At 53.6% G+C, this 18,593-nt stretch overlaps 2 protein-coding genes across 6 annotated transcripts in view; one reads left to right on the top strand and one right to left on the bottom strand.

Annotated features, from left to right (window-relative positions):
* The window catches only part of LOC121447984 (chloride transport protein 6), a 33,044-nt gene extending 32,699 nt beyond the window's left edge, over window positions 1-345 (bottom strand). The window contains exon 1 of the mRNA XM_041651450.1: window positions 205-345. Coding sequence (XP_041507384.1) covers window positions 205-291 — 87 coding nt within the window. The 5' untranslated portion in view covers window positions 292-345. The remainder of the gene's footprint in view (window positions 1-204) is intronic.
* A 231-nt stretch (window positions 346-576) lies between these two features.
* LOC121447985 (methylenetetrahydrofolate reductase) lies at window positions 577-17,757 on the top strand. Of its 5 annotated transcripts, none has more exons than XM_041651456.1 (12): window positions 577-764; window positions 3,259-3,468; window positions 4,730-4,968; window positions 5,723-5,833; window positions 9,872-10,065; window positions 10,649-10,899; window positions 11,116-11,250; window positions 11,351-11,531; window positions 11,750-11,932; window positions 12,786-12,887; window positions 13,999-14,118; window positions 14,370-17,757. In XM_041651456.1, the coding sequence occupies exons 2-12, from the start codon at window positions 3,272-3,274 to the stop codon at window positions 14,583-14,585; spliced, it is 1,929 nt and encodes a 642-aa protein (XP_041507390.1). In that variant the 5' UTR covers window positions 577-764; window positions 3,259-3,271; the 3' UTR covers window positions 14,586-17,757. The 5 variants fall into 5 exon arrangements, with proteins under 5 accessions (XP_041507390.1, XP_041507389.1, XP_041507388.1 ...); XM_041651455.1 differs by having other exon boundaries at window positions 577-933; window positions 3,262-3,468; XM_041651454.1 differs by having other exon boundaries at window positions 577-933.
* Window positions 17,758-18,593: the final 836 nt, after the last annotated feature.

The following is an 18,593-nucleotide window of genomic DNA, read 5'->3' as shown; positions in this document are numbered from 1 at the left end:
CCCCTCTGGCTCCAGAAAGAGGGGATGAGAAAAGAACTCGGACTCAGCACGCGAAGCAAGGCGGATGCTCGCAGAGCCGAGGCAGCGGTCCCCAGGGCCCCACCCGCAGCCACCTGCCGGCGCGGTTCGGCTCGGCCCCACCCCCGGCAACGCCTCTTGTCATCCCGTAGCGACTGCCCCCTCCCCAGCTCCGCCGCCGCTCACCAGCTCCTCGGGGGTGCGGCTCTCGCGTTCACCGCAGCAGCAGCACCACCTGCAGCAGCAGCACACAGACCCCCTGCACCCCGCCATCTTCCTCCTTTCCTGCCACTCTGGACCCCCTAGGCCAACCCCCCTCCCACCCAGGATCTGCGCCTCACGTGACTGGCCCCGGGAGGGTCACGTGGCCCTCTCGAGTTTAGGGACGGGAGACAGGGAGTGGCTGTAGACGGGTGGGGCGAGAGCTCGCGTCACATGACGCAGTACTAAGCCGGCTTCCCAAGAGACCGCCGGGCGCGGCCATGTTGGGGCGGGACTTCCTGTCGCTCTCTTTGAACTTCCGCCTACCTCTTGTCCTGTTTCCCTTGGCAACCGGCAGCTGCGCTCCGCCTCCTCCTCCTGTGCTAGGGAGATGGCGCCGCGACCGCCGAGGTTCTGACAGGACGGTGAGAGGCTCAGAGGCTTGGGACGCCGCGGAGGAATTCGCCGATTGGAGAAATGTGTCACTTCGCCTCCTTGTGGGCCGGCAGTTGGGGGCTGGCCCGTCCTGCGCTCTGCTCTTGAAGGTTCCGGTCGCTCCTGCAACCTAAGGCCCCTCTAGAGGCTGTCATCCCAGCCTCCCTACCGCACGAAAGTATCCCAAGGTTAAAGGAGTCCTGGATCTGAGGCAGTGATCCGGCCTCAGGAGCCGTCTGGGACTCGCATCCCCGTCCAGGCCTGTGACCCACTGACCAGGTGACCCGATTCCCGTCCTCTCAGGCCACCCAGCATCAAGGTGGTTGGTTGCCAGCCATAGTGTCTGTCTGTATTCTAGCTCTGTAGTGTCTGTCTATCATTGTTTTGTTTTTCGAGACTGGGTTTCTCTGTGCAGCCCTGACTGTCCTGGAACTCTCTGTAGACCAGACTGGTCTAGAACTCAGTGCTTGCCTCTCCTTCCTGAGAGCTGGGGTTTAGTGTGTGCGCTCCCACGCTTGGCTGCCAGTTTCTTTTTTTTTTTCTTTTTTCTTTTTTGATTTTTCAAGACAGGGTTTCTCTGTGTTGCTTTGGAGCCTGTTGTGGAACAAACCTGTAGATCAGGCTGGCCTTGAACTCACACAGAGATTCGCCTGCCCCTGCCTCCCTGATGCTGGGATTAAAGGTGTGTGCCACCACCACCTTGCTGGCTGCCAGTTGTTTTTTTTTAAACCTGCCTCCCTGGCAGGATCTGGAGAGGAGTGGTGAACCACTGGCTTTGTCACCCAGGTGCCCACAGTGTCCTCCAGTGCACGTATGTCCATTGCAACAGTTTTGGGAGTGGTAGGGCTGTTAAGTCAGTGATTAGTAGGTGGCAGAGGGGCATCTTGAGGCCAGTGTGGAGGCCCTGGCCATTAGGACTCAGTGAGTACTGGCTGTCACTACTCTACCGGGCACTGGATCTCTCTGGTCCTGGTCTCAGGCAAGGGGCCAACAGCAGAGCAGAAGGCTAAACAAACTTGTTAGGCCACAGTCTCAACCTTGTGGGAGGTCAACTAAAGGGTAGTTGGTGGCTGTTAGTTGAAATATGGCACGAATTAGAAATGCTTAAATCAGGCAGAGGCAGGCAGATCTCTGAGTTCAAGGCCAGCCTGGTCTACAAGAGCCAGTTCCAGGACAGGCTCCAAAGCTGTCCCCCAAAACAAAAACTTAAATCTTGGAGAAGTTTGCTGCGGGAGTCAGCTCCATAGGGTTTGTTTCGGCCTTGAGAATGAGGAGAAAGGTCGTGGCTGACATGTAAGGTTACCTTCTTCTTCCTCACTCTCCATGAGAACCTGGCGGTTTTAGGTGAGAACAAAGCTGGCCTAAACACACAGGGCATAGCACTGGCACTAAGCCAGGGCAGAGCTTTTAGAACTGGCTCCTTGACCCGTCTTCTGTGCCTTAAGAGAGGAAGGAAACGTGAAATTTTTTTTCCAATTCTTGAGGCTAAGACCCAAAATGGTACACTGACTTAGAGGTGGAAGTTTCTGGAAAGGAACGAGCCTGACTTGGCTGTTCCTCTGTTGCTCCGCGTCGCTGCGGCACAGATCTCCACTACCGTGTTTGCCCACTCCTGTGCAGCGGTCGTGTTTGTTTTGTCTTCAGACGTCTGTCATTTCCTGACCAGACTGCAATGTGGCTCCCTGCCCTGTCAGCCAGGCTGCGACTGCGGTGACCAGGACCGCGTATGCGGCGGCACTGTGGTCACTGATTCCTTTGACCTCAGGAACATACGGGACAGCCTTTGTTCAGAGCTGGACACAAATCCCTAGCCTTAGTGATTTCGGTCAAGTTCTAGCTCACAGCACAACCTTGTTTTGTGGAGTAGCATGAACTCGGGAAATCAGGCTGCCTGGCCATGCTGCTCACAGCCTCGACTGTGTTCCAGGCGGGGCCAGCGGCTGTGATCTGTTCTTTCTTTGGAGGGGGAAACCCAGTGACCCTGAGTGGCTAGTGGCCTAATCTCCACCAACCCCTGCAGTCCCAGCCTGCCTACATTCTCCCCTCCCCCCATCCTTCAGCGGCTTCTTTGACTGGCGCCTGAGCCTTCTCTCCGCTCTAGAAACCTTACTCCCGCCCCTTTGCTTGGCCCCAGCTTTAGCTCAGGGCTCTTTGTCGCAGCTCCGCCCATTTGCGCACACCCTCCAGGAAAGGTTCCCTGTTCCTTCCCCACTCGAGTCTAGGCTGACTGAGATGAACCATCGCGAAGCCAGGGTCCTCCCTGCTGGCCACTGTTACCCATCTCTAGGAATGTGGGCCTCAGAGGCTGGCCGTGTGAGGCTTTCTGTGCCACCCTCTATCAGGTAGCTGTCACCAAGGATTCCTGAGCTGGAGGATCCAAGAGCGGCTCAGTGCCTAGTGGGAGGTCATCTCACAGAGAAGCCAGACGACAGCAGGGGGGCAGAGTGCATGGAGCCTCTGGGTAGGAGCCGTGTGAGCTTCGCCCTTGTCGGCTGCCTTCCTGTGTTGAGCAGCGTTCTCCACTGGAGCTGCCTGCTCAGGAGTTGGGTGTACATGGGGTTTGGCGACCAGCCCCCTGATGCCTCCGGCCCCCACCCTGTACAGCAGGAACCCAGCCATGGTGAACGAGGGCAGCAGCAGTGGCAGCGAGAGCTCCAAGGACAGCTCGAGATGTTCCACGCCCAGCCTGGACCCAGAGCGGCACGAGAGACTCCGCGAGAAGATGAGGCGCAGGATGGACTCCGGTGACAAGTGGTTCTCCCTGGAGTTCTTCCCTCCTCGGACTGCTGAGGGAGCTGTTAACCTCATCTCAAGGTGAGTAGGGAGGGAGGTTAAGTATTGGGGGTCAGTGGAGGGGAACATGAGCTGCCCTTTAACCCGGCAGGAAAAGGCACTGGAGAGGGGAGGCAGGAAGAAGCAGAGGCGAGACAGGGAGTTTTAACTTACAACTTCTTGTCTGCAAAAGTCCCTCTGAGGCAGCATTAGATATGTTTGGACACACTCCTGAGCAGGCCAAAAATGTTCATTCCCAGGCCACATTCTTTGGCAGAACGTGGGGCTGGCTCACAAGGAGCTTAGGAAGTCAACAAACAGCAACAGCAGGGATTGTGCTGAGCTAGCTGGACACAGGGCGTGTGTTTCCAAATCAGGAAAGGCACGCTTCGTGGTGGCACTCTTTGAATTTCAGTTCCTTTCTTCAAGTCGGAGAGTGCTTTGCTAGGCCCCTGTGCTTTGTCCCCAGCGTCACAAAGAGAAAGGAAAGACAGGCATAGCGGTGCTCAGAGGCAGGAGGATGACGGTGAGTGCAGACCAGCCAGGGTTACATAATGATACCTTGTCTTCACTGGGGGTGGGTAGGGAGGATGTAGCTAAGTTGATGGAATGAGTGTGTAGCTTGCAGGAAACCCTAAGTTTGATCCCTAACACAACATAAGCAGGGTTTTCTGTGCACCACCTCTAGCTGTCCTGGAACTCACTCTGTAAACCAGGCTGGCCTCGAACTCACAGAGATCCATCTGCCTCTGCCTCCCGAGTACTAGGATTAAAGGCCACTGCCCGTCTAAGAAGCCTTCTTTTGAATCTAGTTCAGGAACCCAGCCTTGCTCTGCAATACAGGAGAAAACTGCATCTGCTGATCTCTCTCTCTCTGCCTTTTCTTAAGTGAGGCCCTATGCCTGCCAATGCCCTGCCAGAATCCCAAACTCTCAACTTTCAAGACCCTAAACTCACCCAAAACCAGTGAGTGTGCTCGCACTCTGAGAAGCATAAAGTTCACACGTTGTTCCCCGCCACTCACTGAGCTCAGGCTCTTCTCTGAGTGCTGCACAGCCGTCTGACCCAGTACCTTCGCAGACGTGGAGAGGGTACTGTTATCTGCCACATCTTCTAAACGAAGTCACTGTGGCTCAGGGCGATTATTATTAGGTGATGTGCCTGGGAAGTAGACACAGGGCTCTGAGAACAGCTTGCGGTCTGTGCTGCTCCAGCTCTTCCCCCACAACCCCTCACCCCAGGGAGGGTGAGTGAGCCTGCTGTTCCCCCAGGAACCCAAACTTAAGAAAGAAATCCCCTACAGGTTTGACCGGATGGCAGCAGGGGGCCCCCTCTTCCTAGATGTTACCTGGCACCCCGCTGGAGACCCTGGCTCAGACAAAGAGACCTCCTCCATGATGATCGCCAGCACAGCAGTCAACTACTGTGGCTTGGAGACCATCCTGCACGTGACCTGCTGCCAGCAGAGCCAGGAGGAGATCACAGGCCATCTGCGTCGAGCCAAGGAGCTCGGCCTGAAGAACATAATGGCACTGAGGGGAGGTGTGGCGCCAGGACCCCTCCTTTCTGGGTTCTTCCTTTCCTGAAGGCTTCTCCTGTCCCCAGAAAAGTTCTTATTTCCCCTGGGAAAAGTGTACACTGTAAACACATTCGGGGTCTGCTGCTGCAGGAGGATCAGTGAGCATTGTGGGTAATGAGTCCACCATGGGCTTCCACCTCTTGACCTGGATCTAGTTCAGTCAGGATGTGGCTGGTGCCTGATAACCCTCTGCACCCACTACACAGTGCCATCAGACTCTGCCCTGTCTGGTCTGGCCATAGCGTGCTGTGCTGGCATTTCCCAGGAGCACCTGGGTGCATCCTGTCTTCAGGTGGCTCAGCTGTGGGAAGTGGGAGCCTGATGGATGGAGGGGTCTGTGGCCTCTCCTCACCACAAGACTCCATGAGTAGAAAACCCACCAGAATTCAGGAGCTCTGAGAGAGCAAAGGGATGGGAGAAGGGACCTGAGCACAGCTGGCATCAGGGCCAGGCCAGAGCCCCTGACACTCCAGGCTCAGTGGAGAGCCACACCTCCCCTGATCCCATCACCCACAGGGCCACCTGCAGAGTCAGCCTTAGTAGACAATTGACCACCACCCTCCACCTCCTGCTTGCCAGGTGTCGGGCTAGACTTGCACAATAGAGAGTCTCTGTTTTTGAGGAACCCACAGCCAAGTGTAGGGGTAGGTGAAGGGAACCAGAAGACTCTGGAGGTCAGGGGACACCCAGTGACCGTGACCTCCAGCAACCCTACAGACCCCGTAGGTGACCACTGGGAAGCAGAGGAAGGCGGCTTCAACTGCGCCACAGACCTGGTGAAGCACATCCGGAGCGAGTTTGGCGACTACTTTGACATCTGCGTGGCAGGTGAGTGGGGTCAGAGATGGGACAAGATAAGCGGAAAGCCAGCCAGAATTCTGTTCAGGACATGGGGATCGGGTAGATGCAGATGGGGGAGTACAGAGGAGAACCGAATTGTACTGTTCTTGTGTGCATCCTGCCACCCGCTGCCAGGCACACCGTTCCCACTCCTGACACTTCCCCTCCTACCTCTCCTCTGCCTTTCATGCCCCACCTTCTCACTGGTAGAGTGTGTGTGTGTGTGTGTGTGTGTGTGTGTGTGTGTGTGTGTACTCCGGGGCTAGGAGATTCATTAGGCCCTGAAAGGAGTCAGGAACTGAGGCCCTTCTTCATTCCCTCTGTACCAGGGTCCAGGGGCTGACTTTTCACTGTGCATCTGCTGTGGGAGCCGCCCTCATGGACACACTGCCCTATGTATGAGTCCTGCTTCTGTGTGTACAGTGTCAGCTCCAGACGCCCCCAGCCCTGACTGTTCTCAGTGTTAGCTCTGCATTCATAGGAAGTGAGGCTCACACTGGCTCAGCTCTGGTCCTTCACTAAGGGATGGGGAAGTGGATAGAGGAGGAGGACAGGACAGGAGTTCAAGGCCAGCCTGAACTTGTCTTAGAAACCCAGAGCTGGAGCTGTAGTCTGGTGGAGAGCTTGCCTTGTGTGTGTAAGTTTCCTGGTTCTCTTCCAGCACCAAGAAAATAAGCAGATGAGTGCTTACATTGTAGAGTAATATACCAAGCAGTAAAATTTATTTTATTTACTCTGTGTGTGTGAGTGTACACACTAGGAAGGTAAGAGGCCAGCTCTCAGAAGTCAGTTCTCTTGCCATCGTGTCGGTTCTGGGATTTAAACTCAAGTGGTCAGACTTGACAGCAAGACTTTCACCGACTGAGCCATCTCATGGGCCCTTAATATAATTTAAAAATAAGGTTTGCAGCTTCAAGAAAATTGTCCTGCATGACTTGGGGCTCTCTCCAGCCCCCCTGCAACAGTGTCTGATTGTGCTCCTCTCAGCAGGCTGCATAGCTGGCTAAGATTGGGAAACACTGCTCAAGAATTCGGGGGAGCAGGCACTGCCAGCTGTTCTGATTGCCACTGTCCCTACTGGCCTGGATGCAGCTACCTGGGGGCTGCGTAGACGTGCACTAGCTGTGGGTGTGAGGTGGTGGGGAGCTGTCACGTGGTCCTGTGCTTTGCCTGTTTTAGAGTGGTGGAACTGGTGGGTGAAGAGGGAGCAGACTTGGAGCTAAAGTTCAGGAGCTGATGCTTGCTGCTCCAGTAGAGAACCAGAGTTCTGTCCCAGCGCCCATACCCTGGGATTCACAGACACCCATTAACTCCAGCTCCAGGGGATCTGGTGCCCTGCCCTGGTCTCCACTGGCACCTACACACATGGCACACTTACACACAAAAGTAAAAGTAAACAAACAAAACACTTTAAAACTACCAAGCTGGTCATGGAAGGAAAAGAACATAGCAAAGTGAGCAAAGCCCCAAGTCATGCGGGACAATTTTCTTGAAGTATGGATTTCCCCGGCAATGCTCAGACTGCTCAGCTGTGTGGTTCGGGGTTTCCCACTGGAGAGAGAGCTTATTCAAAGCTGAAGTTCTGCTGCCTAATCTCCTGGTTTTTCTGTCTTGAAACAATAGTTTTTGTATCTGTCCTTGGTGGCTGGTTTCCTAAGAACCAAATGTCCTTATCAGAGTAAAGCAGCTTGGCTTCCAGACAGCTCCAGTTCAGGCTAGCTCTCTACGTAGCTCTGCTCCTGGTGGAGCTCAGGCAGAGGGGGCTCTCAGTCTCTGAGGTTGCCTCCAGGCTGCGCCTTCCTGCCTCTCTGTCTGTGCTAGGCTGCTAGTGAGTTTGGTCATTGAAAGGAGGGATCATAGAGTTCACAAAGCCACCAGTGGGCTTAGAGAACCTCTGTGCAATTTGAGAACCCCATTTTCTGCATGCTCAGCTCATGGTCATCCCATTGTCCTATCCCCCACACTCCAGTGTAATCAGACTGTAGGAGAAAAAAATATTTTGCCTCTTTATTTTGTGAGTGTTTATATGTCTATGCAAACATACACAGGCATGTAACATGACATTCACAAAGGACAACTCTTGGGTCCTTTTTGTCTTTTCTTTTTTATTTATAACTATTTATTTCTTTGTTTATTGATTTTTGTTTTTTTCAAAGACAGGATTTCTTTTTTTTTGTTTGTTTGTTTTTTTTTGTTTGTTTGTTTTTTTCGAGACAGGGCTTCTCTGTGGCTTTGGAGCCTGTCCTGGAACTAGCTCTGTAGATAGACCAGGCTGGTCTCGAACTCACAGAGATCCGCCTGCCTCTGCCTCCCGAGAGCTGGGATTAAAGGAGTGCGCCACCATCGCCCGGCTCAGGATTTCTTTCTTTTTTTCTTTTTTCTTTTGTTTTGATTTTTTGAGACAGAGTTTCTCTATGTAACCTTGGCTGTCCTGGAACTCATTCCATAGACCAACCTAGTCTCAAACTCACAGAGATCCATCCTCCTGAGTGCTGGGACCAAAGGTGTACACCACTACCGCCCGGCTAAAGGACAACTCTTAGGGACTTGTTCTCTCCTACATTGTGAGATCTGGGGATTGAACTCAGGTCATCAAGCTTGCTTGAAAGTGCCTCTACTCACTGAGCAGTCTTGCCAGCCCTACAGGAAGCTTTTTGTGGGATTGAAACTGATGTGTATTCTGCCTTCAGAAGAGGATGGCAAGCAGGACATGCAACCAAGTGAATTCTTTCTGTGATCTTTGGACACTGGAAAGTAGTTATTATAGTCTGTCCTTTGTTTGTTTTTTAAATATATTTGTTTAATATGGTGTTTAATGTTATGTGTACGTGCACCATGTGTGCACAGTGTCCATAGAGGTCAAAAGGTTTTGAGCCATGATAGAGGTGCTGGGGGAAAAACCCAGGTCCTCTTCAAAAGTAGTAAGCACTCTTAACTGCTGTGCCATCTCTCTAGTCCCTCTGTCCATTTCTTGAAGCAAAATGTCACTTTCTTAAATTCTTATTTATATAATGTGAGTTTTTAAATTATTTTATATGTATGTTTGCCCTTCCTGCATGTATGTCTGTGCACTGTGTGCATGCCTGGTGCCTACAGAGGCTAGAAAAGGGTCCTCTAAAAGGGCAGCCAGTGCTTCTAATTTAACTACAGGACCATCTCACCAGCTCCCACAATAGAATTCTTAGCCTTTCAATATCCTGACTCAGAGGGATTTTAGTGCCATGTATACTTTTTTAATTTTTTTGATTTTTGATTTTGAGACAGGGCTTCTCTGTAGCTTTGGAGTCTGTCCTGGAACTCACTTTGTAGACCAGGCTTGCCTCAAACTCACAGAGATTCGCCTGCCTCTGCCTCCCAAGTGCTGGGATTAAAGGTGTGCCATTGCCTAACTTCATACTTTTTTTTTTTTAATTAAAAAAAATGTTAGGACTGGGTGCAGAGGCAGTCAGTCTCTTTGAATTCAGGATCAGCTTGATCTGCAGAGTTCCAAGCCAGTTAAAGCTACATAGCTACATAGAGAGACCCTGTCTCAAAGAAACAAACCCCCGTTCACCCCCATCTCTGTTACTCAGAGGAACTAGAGATGAAGCTCAGTAGTTGAATGCTGTCTAACATGCATAAGATGTTGGGTTCAATACCCAAGCCAAAACAAAATAAAACATGAACCAACGCCTTCTGTCCAATGCTCCAGTGAGTTAAAAGTCTGGCTCCCTGGCTCCCTAGAAACAGTTCAGTTAGTGTTACTATTGAATGTGGCATTCGGTCTGTGGCTACAAAGTGCGGGCCTAATTTGCCTGAGTGAGGCAGGAGAGTGTCACATTTGGAACAGTCCGCCCCTCTCCTGGAGGCTCATCTACAGGCTCTGTGGCACAGCCGTGGCTTGGGCAACCACAATTCAGCTGCCCACACTGCTACTGGGGGGCATGCATGCAAAGCCTGGGCTGAGGACTGTGCCAGGCCCCAGACACTCTGGTGTCTTCACTCCTCGAGCAGGTAGGCTGAGGTCAGTCTCCTCTCTACTGGTAGGTTACCCCAAAGGCCACCCTGAGGCCAAGAGCTTTGAGGATGACCTGAAGCACTTGAAGGAGAAAGTGTCTGCAGGTGCTGACTTCATCATCACCCAGCTCTTCTTTGAGGCCGACACCTTCTTCAGTTTTGTGAAGGCCTGCACAGAAATAGGCATCTCCTGCCCCATCCTGCCCGGGATCTTCCCTATACAGGTGAGAGGCTCAGGAGGGCCTGGTTCCCCCACTCCAGGGCACTGTCCTGGCCGGGGCTCAGGGCTCCAGGTCAAGTGAAGTCCTTCCTCAGTCGCGCTCGATGCCCACCAGGTGTTGTCCACATGCTGCATTTGGTCACGTCAGTTGTCACCCCTAAGACACAATGGGGTGTATAAAGGGCTTATGCTTTGGCCTGCTGACAGATGTCCTTGAAAGTAATTATAACTCTCATCAGAAATTTTGGTTAAGCTGACCCTGATGGTATACACTTGTAATCCCAGCATTCTGGAGATGGGATCTGTAATTTAAACCTTAAAGTTTGGCAGGTGACTGGTCAGTGAGCTTTGGGAATAGCTGAATTAGGTGACCACTGTTGGGCCCAGGGGCTTGCTGATGGCAAGAATTCTGAAGGCAGCTCCCAGAGTCTACAAAGGAGGGAGAAAGCAGGGCAGGCCAAGCATCGCTCCGGATTACCACCTGGCTTCCCCAGGTCTCTGCGTGAAACTAATTCGCCAGAGACTAGAAAGGGAATAAGCTGGAAGACAGGCTAGAGATGGCCCCACACCTCTTGTGTCTTGGACAGGGCTACACCTCCCTTCGGCAGCTTGTAAAACTGTCCAAGCTGGAAGTACCACAGAAGATCAAGGATGTAATTGAGCCAATCAAAGATAACGATGCTGCCATCCGCAACTATGGCATTGAGCTGGCTGTGAACTTGTGCCGGGAGCTGCTGGACAGTGGCTTGGTGCCGGGCCTCCACTTCTATACCCTCAATCGTGAGGTGGCTACCACGGAGGTGCTAAAGCAACTGGGCATGTGGACTGAGGATCCCAGGTGAGAAGTGGAATCTGGAGGAATACTCCAGGGGAGGCCGAGCAGCAATGGTGCAAAGTAACCCTACAGTGGCAAGGAGGTCACTGGGTTCCACCCTCCACCTCAGAGGGCTTCCACGTGTAGTGGAGGCTCAGTGAGGCTGAGTGACCAGGCTTGGTGACTTCGTCTAGCTCACTCCACTTAATCTCTGGGCTTTTACCCCTTCCTTCTCTCCAGACGTCCCCTGCCCTGGGCTGTCAGTGCAAATCCCAAGCGGCGGGAGGAATATGTGCGCCCTATCTTCTGGGCCTCCAGACCAAAAAGCTATATCTACCGTACACAGGACTGGGACGAGTTTCCCAATGGCCGCTGGTGAGGGCAACAGCCACTCCTTGCTAAAAACCGCTGGTGCCTGGAGGGTGTTGGGGGTGGGGCTCACAGGAGAGCGCCCTGACCCCAACACTCTTGCCAGGGGTAATTCCTCCTCGCCAGCCTTTGGGGAGCTGAAGGACTACTACCTCTTCTACCTGAAGAGCAAGTCCCCCAGGGAGGAGCTGCTGAAGATGTGGGGTGAGGAGCTCACCAGCGAGAAAAGCGTTTTCGAAGTCTTTGAACATTACCTCTCAGGAGAGCCAAACCAACATGGCTATATAGTAAGTGGGGTGGGACGGGGTAACTGGGGTCCCCACCCCAATCTTGTCAGCTTTGGGCTGTTTCCTCGCCTATGGGTGTGCACCTCAGCGGAGGGAAGGGGTAAGAAGTCCCACTGAGGAGCCCATGGAGGCGAGACAGACTGGGTCTCCACCGTGACTGCAGGGGCGAGAAAACCCAGACCCACGGGTGCCCTAGCTCGGCTTACCTTGCCCTGCAGGTAACCTGCCTGCCCTGGAACGATGACCCCCTGGCAGCGGAAACCAGTCTGATGAAGGAGGAGCTGCTACGGGTCAACAGGCTGGGCATCCTCACCATCAACTCTCAGCCCAACATTAATGGGAAGCCGTCCTCGGACCCTGTTGTGGGCTGGGGCCCCAGTGGGGGCTATGTCTTCCAGAAGGTATGCTACTCGTCCTGACCAGTGCTTAGGGCACCCCAGAAACTGCAATAGAGCCCTGGCCTTTCCCTCCTGGGCCCTGCAACAAGTAGCAGATCACCTGGGTTTACCAGTTCGCTGTGTAAAATGGAGGAGGGGGCATTTTATGTTTTGGGGACAAAATATAATAAAGCATATGAAGTGTTCTCCCTGGAGGAAGAACAAGGAAACAGCTCTCAGAGCTCTGGCTGCTAACAAGATCAACACTTTAATCCCAGGCCTACCAGGCCTAAGTGACACTCCGCAGCATGGCCTGAGCCTTGGACTCAGAAGACCTGGGTTTAGATGGCAGCTCTGCTGTCTCCCTTGATGCAGCCCCAAACCTGGCTTCCTTCTCTGGGCAAAAGTACCCACCTTACAGTATTCTGAATATTCTAGAAAATGAAGGGAAAGAGGCATCTGCAGACAGAAGTGCCTTGCCCAGCCCTTTGGTGGCATTGTCACCCAATAGATGGGGAGGCTAGCCTGTGCCAGCCTCCTCCCTGAGCCCAAGCTTGTCAGAGTGGCTCTCTTCAGCTCCTCACACCATTATCCAATGGCTGGTACCTTGGGACCACTCCAGACAGAGAAGCCTCTTTCCTTATGCGCTCACCCAGACTCCACAGTTCATCCTGGTCCACAGTGACACCTCTAATCCCAGAGCCTCAGTGACCTACACTCGTATGAATGGGGTCCTACACTTGGAGGAGGATAGCATCTGGCTGATGCAGTAGGCAGAGCTAGTCAGATGCAGAGGTCGCCTGGAGCAGGGTGAGGAAAGAAGGAAGAGAAGCTGGCAAGGAGCCTGGCTTGACGTGATGGGTGTCTTCTCCCTCAGGCCTACTTAGAGTTCTTTACCTCCCCTGAGACCATGGAGGCCCTTCTGCAGGTGCTGAAGAAGTACGAGCTCCGGGTCAACTACCACATCGTGGATGTGCAGGTAAGCCAGCGCCCAGCTTAGATGGCAGCAGGGCTTGAGAAGACCCATATGTTTATCCTGACAGTCCCCAGATGCTCAGGCCAGGCTTACTGTACAAGGGGACCAGATGGAGGCAGGCCTCCTGAAAGAGCTCCCAGGCTGGGAGGTAGATGAATATATGCAATAACAAGTCCGTGTAGGCAGGAAAGGCAGTTCAACATGGGATGCTACAGGATCCTGAGGAGGGTTGTCACACCTGAGAGGTCCAGGGTTTTTCTAGAAGGGATCCTGTGTGAGCTGAGTCTGTGTGCACATACACTCACCTGGGGGCCAAAGGAAGATGTCCCATGTCCTCCTCTATCACTGTCTGCTTTAATCCCTTTAAACAGCATCTCTCACTGAAGCTAGAGCTGTGTTGACAGCATGGGCCTCTGCAGTCCTCTCTCTACCCCATGCAGGCACACACAGAGCCATGCCCGGCTGCTCACATGATACCGGAGCTAAGCTTGTGCAACAAGTGCTCTTCCTCATTGAGCCACGTCCCCAGACCCTTGCCTGAATCTTTTTAAGGACAAAGAATAAACAAAGGGCAAAGGGCATGCTGGGAAAAGGGCAGAAGGCAAGGCTCTGGCTGCACTGCCTTGGAGAAAGTGCAAGTAGGACATGGCAGTGTTGCACCAGGACCAGGAGCGCTGATGTCCTGTCTGAGGCCTGGAGACTACCCAAAAACAAGGGAGCCTTTTCCCCAGTGGCAGAGTGCCTTGCCTCCGTTTCTTTTTACAAAGATCACAGCAGGCAACTATGAGGGTGGCAAGGACCAGGGAACATTGTCAGAGGCCCTTGTGGCCCAGGAAGAAAGCAGGACTGCTGTTGTAGGCCTGGGTGAGAAGCAGCAGCAAAGCCAGCTGTGGCAGAACACGTCTGTAACCCCAGCATCTGGGAAGCTAATCATTGGAGGATCTTGAGTTCAAGGCCAGCCTGGATTATAAGCACAGGAGGGGATCAGGGAAAGGAGAGTAGCCCAGGATGCCTCTAAGTCTCTGGTTTAAGTAGAGGGCAGACCCAGGAGGGCAGTACAGGCTGGGTGAGGTCGCCAGCAGTAGGGCTGCAATCACCCTGCCTCTGTTCCCAGGGGAAGAACATCACTAATGCCCCCGAGCTGCAGCCCAATGCCGTTACGTGGGGCATCTTCCCTGGTCGAGAGATCATCCAGCCTACTGTGGTGGATCCCATTAGCTTCATGTTCTGGAAGGTTAGTGGGTGGGAGGGTGTGTGGGTGTGTACCCTGGCTACCTTGAGAGCTCTGGGCGGACAGTAGTCTGAAACACGCACCCTAGGACCTATAAACTTGGCCTGGGAGGCCGCAAGTTAGTTATTTCTGGGCCACCTGGAGCGGTACTGCCTTGCTCTTCCCTGGGTGGCCCTCGGGGGGACAGCGGGAGCCAGGACCTGGGTGTGGTAGCCCTGTTGACCCTGCACACATGTGTCTGTGTCCTCATGTAGGATGAGGCCTTTGCCCTGTGGATTGAGCAGTGGGGCAAACTGTATGAGGAGGAGTCCCCGTCCCGCATGATCATCCAGTACATCCATGACAATTATTTCCTGGTCAACCTGGTGGATAACGAGTTCCTGCTGGACAACTGCCTGTGGCAGGTGGTGGAAGACACATTTGAGCTGCTCAACAGCCATGCCACAGAGAGAGACGCACAGGCGCCATAAGCCTCCTGGAGCCCCCTCATCTTTCCACACATGACAGCAACAGCTAGACTGGCTGGAAGCAGCCAGGCTCTGACTGGATCTGAAATGCCCCATTTAGGAGGCTCGTGCTCTCTGCTCAAGCCCATGAGATGAGATGCGATTCATTGAGCAAGGCCCAGCTATGTTCCTTCTGAGTGGGCATTCCCGCCAGCTGCCGTCTTCTCTGTTCGGCCTAGCCTAGAAGCTGTCCCTGGCCCTCCTCTCCAGTCAGCCCTCAGGCCTCGCTGCCTGGGATAGTGACTGGCAGGTACAAATGGCTGCCCCTGAGGCCTGGCTCCCGGCCTGCTGGTCCTGTTTGAGTCAGGGATGGGGAGGAAGCTGTCCATAGAGCAACTTAGATAGAGCAGGGGATTCCCTCTCCCTTTGTCCCCTAGACCTAGATGACAACAGTGGAAAGCAGCCTGGAAGAAGGGATGTTCTTTTATTGTGCCCCCAGAGCTCTGGGAGCTGAGCCTCCAGCTGTGGGCCTGGCCCAGTTCTGTTTGTTTCTCGGGTGACGTAGCTCACAGCACAGCTGCTGCTGGGCCCTGCTCTGCTCCACACCTGCTATGTCTGGTTCTTCTCGTGGGCTCTTGGCTACCAGGCGCCGATACCACTTTCCAAAGGCCTGGAAGCAGGGATAGACAAGAAAGGACATGTGTCTCGGCTCCCTCCAGGGCCTGACTGGGCCTGTCAGACTGACACCTGAGCCATGTTCTTTGTATCTCAACCAGAGGCTTTTTCTTCTGCCCTCACTGCCAGGTATCTCAGCCCAAACATACAGGCTCTGGATAGACTGCACTTGTGGCCTGGGAAGCTGTGCCCAGTGACCTGCAAATGACCCAGGCCTGCATGGGTAGCCAGTGCCACCAACAGCCTAGTCTCAGGTTGAGTGACTGACACTGGGCTAGGCTTACGGCCACCAGTCAAGGGCTCTGATAACCATTGTGCTTTGTAACCATTGATCGGCTTACTGAATGAGGAAACTCGGGGTGCTGAGCAGGGACAGCCCCTTCCCTCTCCCTGGCTCAGCCCAAAGGTGACACTGTTTGGAAGACTGGCTAGGCGAGGTGAGGTAGAGCCACCTGGGAAAGGACCCAGCTCTCTTCCTGCTGGAGTAACCGCTGAGCCACCTGCAGCTGAAGGACCCTTTTCCGCCATGTCCTCCAGGCCTGGTCCAGGTGCCACTGTCTGAGCTACAGAGAGAGTTGACAGAAAAGACTCTTTGCCATCCTGGCAGCCGTAGCCCTTGTACTTCTGCCACCCCAGGGAGAAAGGGAAGCGTCAAAGGGGCCGTCCTCTGACAGTGTTAGCAGACAAGGACTCCTGACTTTAGTCCAAGACCACAGCGAGATACAGGTTTGTCTAGAGTTGGCCAAGGGATGAGATGAATGAGAGAAGCTGCTCCCAGGGCCTCTGCAGGATGGAGAGGAACTAAGCCCACCTACCAGGGTCCGAGACAGCTGCTCCGCCCAGTAAACATCTACCCAGAGCTGCCATGCCCTTGCCAGGCACCTGGCCCGCTGCGAAGCCTGGATCCACTGACACTGTCGGTGCCTGTTCCTGCAGGCCAAGGACAACACAACCTCTACAAGGTGAAAAGCAAGTCCCGGGGGTCATCGTGCTGGGGTCACCCAGTTCCGCCCCTCCTCCATGATGTCACATGCACAGTTGCTCCTGCCCTAGCCACCTTTGAGGAGCCTCGCCTTGGCCCTGGAGGGCCCTGGTCTCAGAGCTGCAGCGTTTGCCTGGTCCTGTAGGGGGCTGTGCCCGTGCAGGCAGTGGCAGCCAGAACTGGAAGGCTAGGCAGAGAGGCCGCTCTGTGTCACCTGGAGAGGAGAATTGCATCGAGAGGATAAGCCTTGGTTTGGGGGAGCAGTGGCCACCCTCAGGTACCCAGGTTGGAGGATGGCCCAGGGAACTAGGGGTAGAAGAGAATCACCCAACAGCTGTGAACCTGGGAGGACTGAGACCCCGGGACTCAGCTTCTTACTATGAGCACAGGATGTGGTCTTCTGTGTGCCTCTACCAGGCTGCCATGCCAGGCTGGGCAGCACACTTGGTCTAACAGGTGTCCAGCGGCTGTGGGTCTGAGGAACAGTGGGGGAGCAAGGATCAGATGCCTTGAGCCTGCTGATCAGGAGGGATTCCTGCCTGACCCCTGCCAGAACAGACTCCCACTTGTGTGTATAGCGGGGTGTCTCACCTGTCACCTGGGAGTCCCAAGACCCACCAGAGGAGGCAAGCTGCTAGTACTTAGATGGCACTGCCACCTCTGGCCAGTCTCCCATCTGCTGAAGACATCTAAGCTGAGGCTGGTCCAGTAGTAGCTGCAGCTGTCCTGTGGTAGAGCTCAGGCCACCCCTGAGAGCTAAGTTATGCCTCTGAGATATGGCCTGCCACCGCAGGATGGCGCACCACCTGCACACTGTGCCAGACAAGGGCGACCTGGCCGTGGGAGGGGGGGGGGCGGACGACAATAAAGAGCAAGACCTTGGCTGCCATTCTCAGTGTCTGCTTTGTTTCTAGATGCCCCAGTGTGGGAGAGGACAGTGTAAGGGAGAATGAAGGTTTGGCTTGGTTTAGTTTTTTGAGAGAAGGTTTCTCTGTGGGACTGTCCTGAAACTCATAGCTATCCCCCTTCCCTCTGCCTCCTGAGCGCTGGTATTAAAGTCATGCACCACCACCACCCAGCAAGAAGAGAAAAAAGTATGTATAATTTTAAAGGGTGGCAGTGTCCCCCGGAAATTCCAACTCAAGAGGCTGAGTTGAAGCAGCCCGGACTATACAAGCTGGGTCTACAAAGCCCTGTAACATCTAGAAGGAAAGAAGCGTGAGACCCCGTGATCTGCTGTTGCCTTAGGCCCATAGCTGGGAGTTCTGAAACCCCGCATCACTATTGCAATTCTGTTTAGGAGGCAAAAGTCACTTTAGTGATTTCCTTAGACTCTAAAGTCAATTCCCTTCTTTCTAACAATCTGAAGCAGGACTCTTGGTGATGCCAAGTTGTCATTAGGAACACTGTCTGGCCTGTCAGGATGGTGGGCTGGATCTCTCAGCTACATCTCCAGTCTACTGGGCAATGCTGTTGCTTGCCCCTGGCACTTGCAATGCCCTCTTCACTCCTGCTAGTCCACAGCCTCTCATTATCCTGTCAGAGCTAAGGACTAAAACAAACAAAACCCTACTTTCTCCTGTATTTTCTGTAATGGATACATGGGTACATTTCATTTAAGTCAGATTGCCACTCTCTTCATATATCCATCTTTTTAAAGACGTGTGTGTGTGTGTGTGTGTGCGTGTGTGTGTGTGCGTGTGTGTGTGTGTGTGCGTGTGTGTGTGTGTGCATGCCAGTGCAAACCAGAGCAGGGACTGAGTCATCAGATGCCCTGCTGGAGTGGAGCTTCACAGGGTTGTAAGATCCTGATGTGGGTGCTGGGAACCGAACTCAGGTCCTCTGGAGGAGCAGCTAGTGCTCTCTACCATGGAACCATCTCTCCAGCTGTAACTGCATTTAAGGCCTGGTGATGTGTGTGCTGAGTGTGGGAGGGGGCAGCAGTGCCTCGGTGCACATGATGGAGGCCAGAAGACAACTCATGGTCTGAGGGTCAAATCAAGTCACTGGACTGGCATGGCAAGCACCTTTACCTGCCTAGCCACCCCGCTCACCCACAAACACCATTTTGTTTGGTTTTTCATTTGTCTTTTTGAGATACAGAGTTTTATTCTGCATTCCTGACTGGTTTCCAACTCAGAGATCTGTCTGCCTCTGCTGTCCTGATGCTGGGATTGAAGTCATATACCACTATGCCCAGCCACAAACAGTTAAAAAAAAACAAAAACCAACAGTGTCTGTTTCCTTAATAGACAAAGACCTCTTGTAACCAGATTTGCACAGGGCAGTCACTAGGAGGTTTACTGATGGGCCCTGCCTCCACCCTGTTGTCAGCCACTCAGAGCTGGGTCGGTGGTGTCTGTAAGTCTGTTTGT

Source organism: Microtus oregoni, unplaced genomic scaffold, assembly GCF_018167655.1.
Source record: "Microtus oregoni isolate MIOR12 unplaced genomic scaffold, Mior012 000005F_ref0000423, whole genome shotgun sequence".
Taxonomy (NCBI): Eukaryota; Metazoa; Chordata; class Mammalia; order Rodentia; family Cricetidae; genus Microtus; species Microtus oregoni.
This window is presented reverse-complemented; position numbering and strand designations above follow the sequence as displayed.

What these genes read in the sequence shown, in the direction of transcription:
- LOC121447985 (XM_041651451.1), top strand. Translation starts at nt 2,887, where the DNA reads ATGAACCATCGCGAAGCCAGGGTCCTCCCTGCTGGCCACTGTTACCCA. An exon ending in TCTGTGCCACCCTCTATCAG is followed by an intron (nt 2,997 to 3,258) that starts GTAGCTGTCACC and finishes CACCCTGTACAG; the next exon opens with CAGGAACCCAGCCATGGTGA. An exon ending in ACCACATCGTGGATGTGCAG is followed by an intron (nt 12,888 to 13,998) that starts GTAAGCCAGCGC and finishes CTCTGTTCCCAG; the next exon opens with GGGAAGAACATCACTAATGC.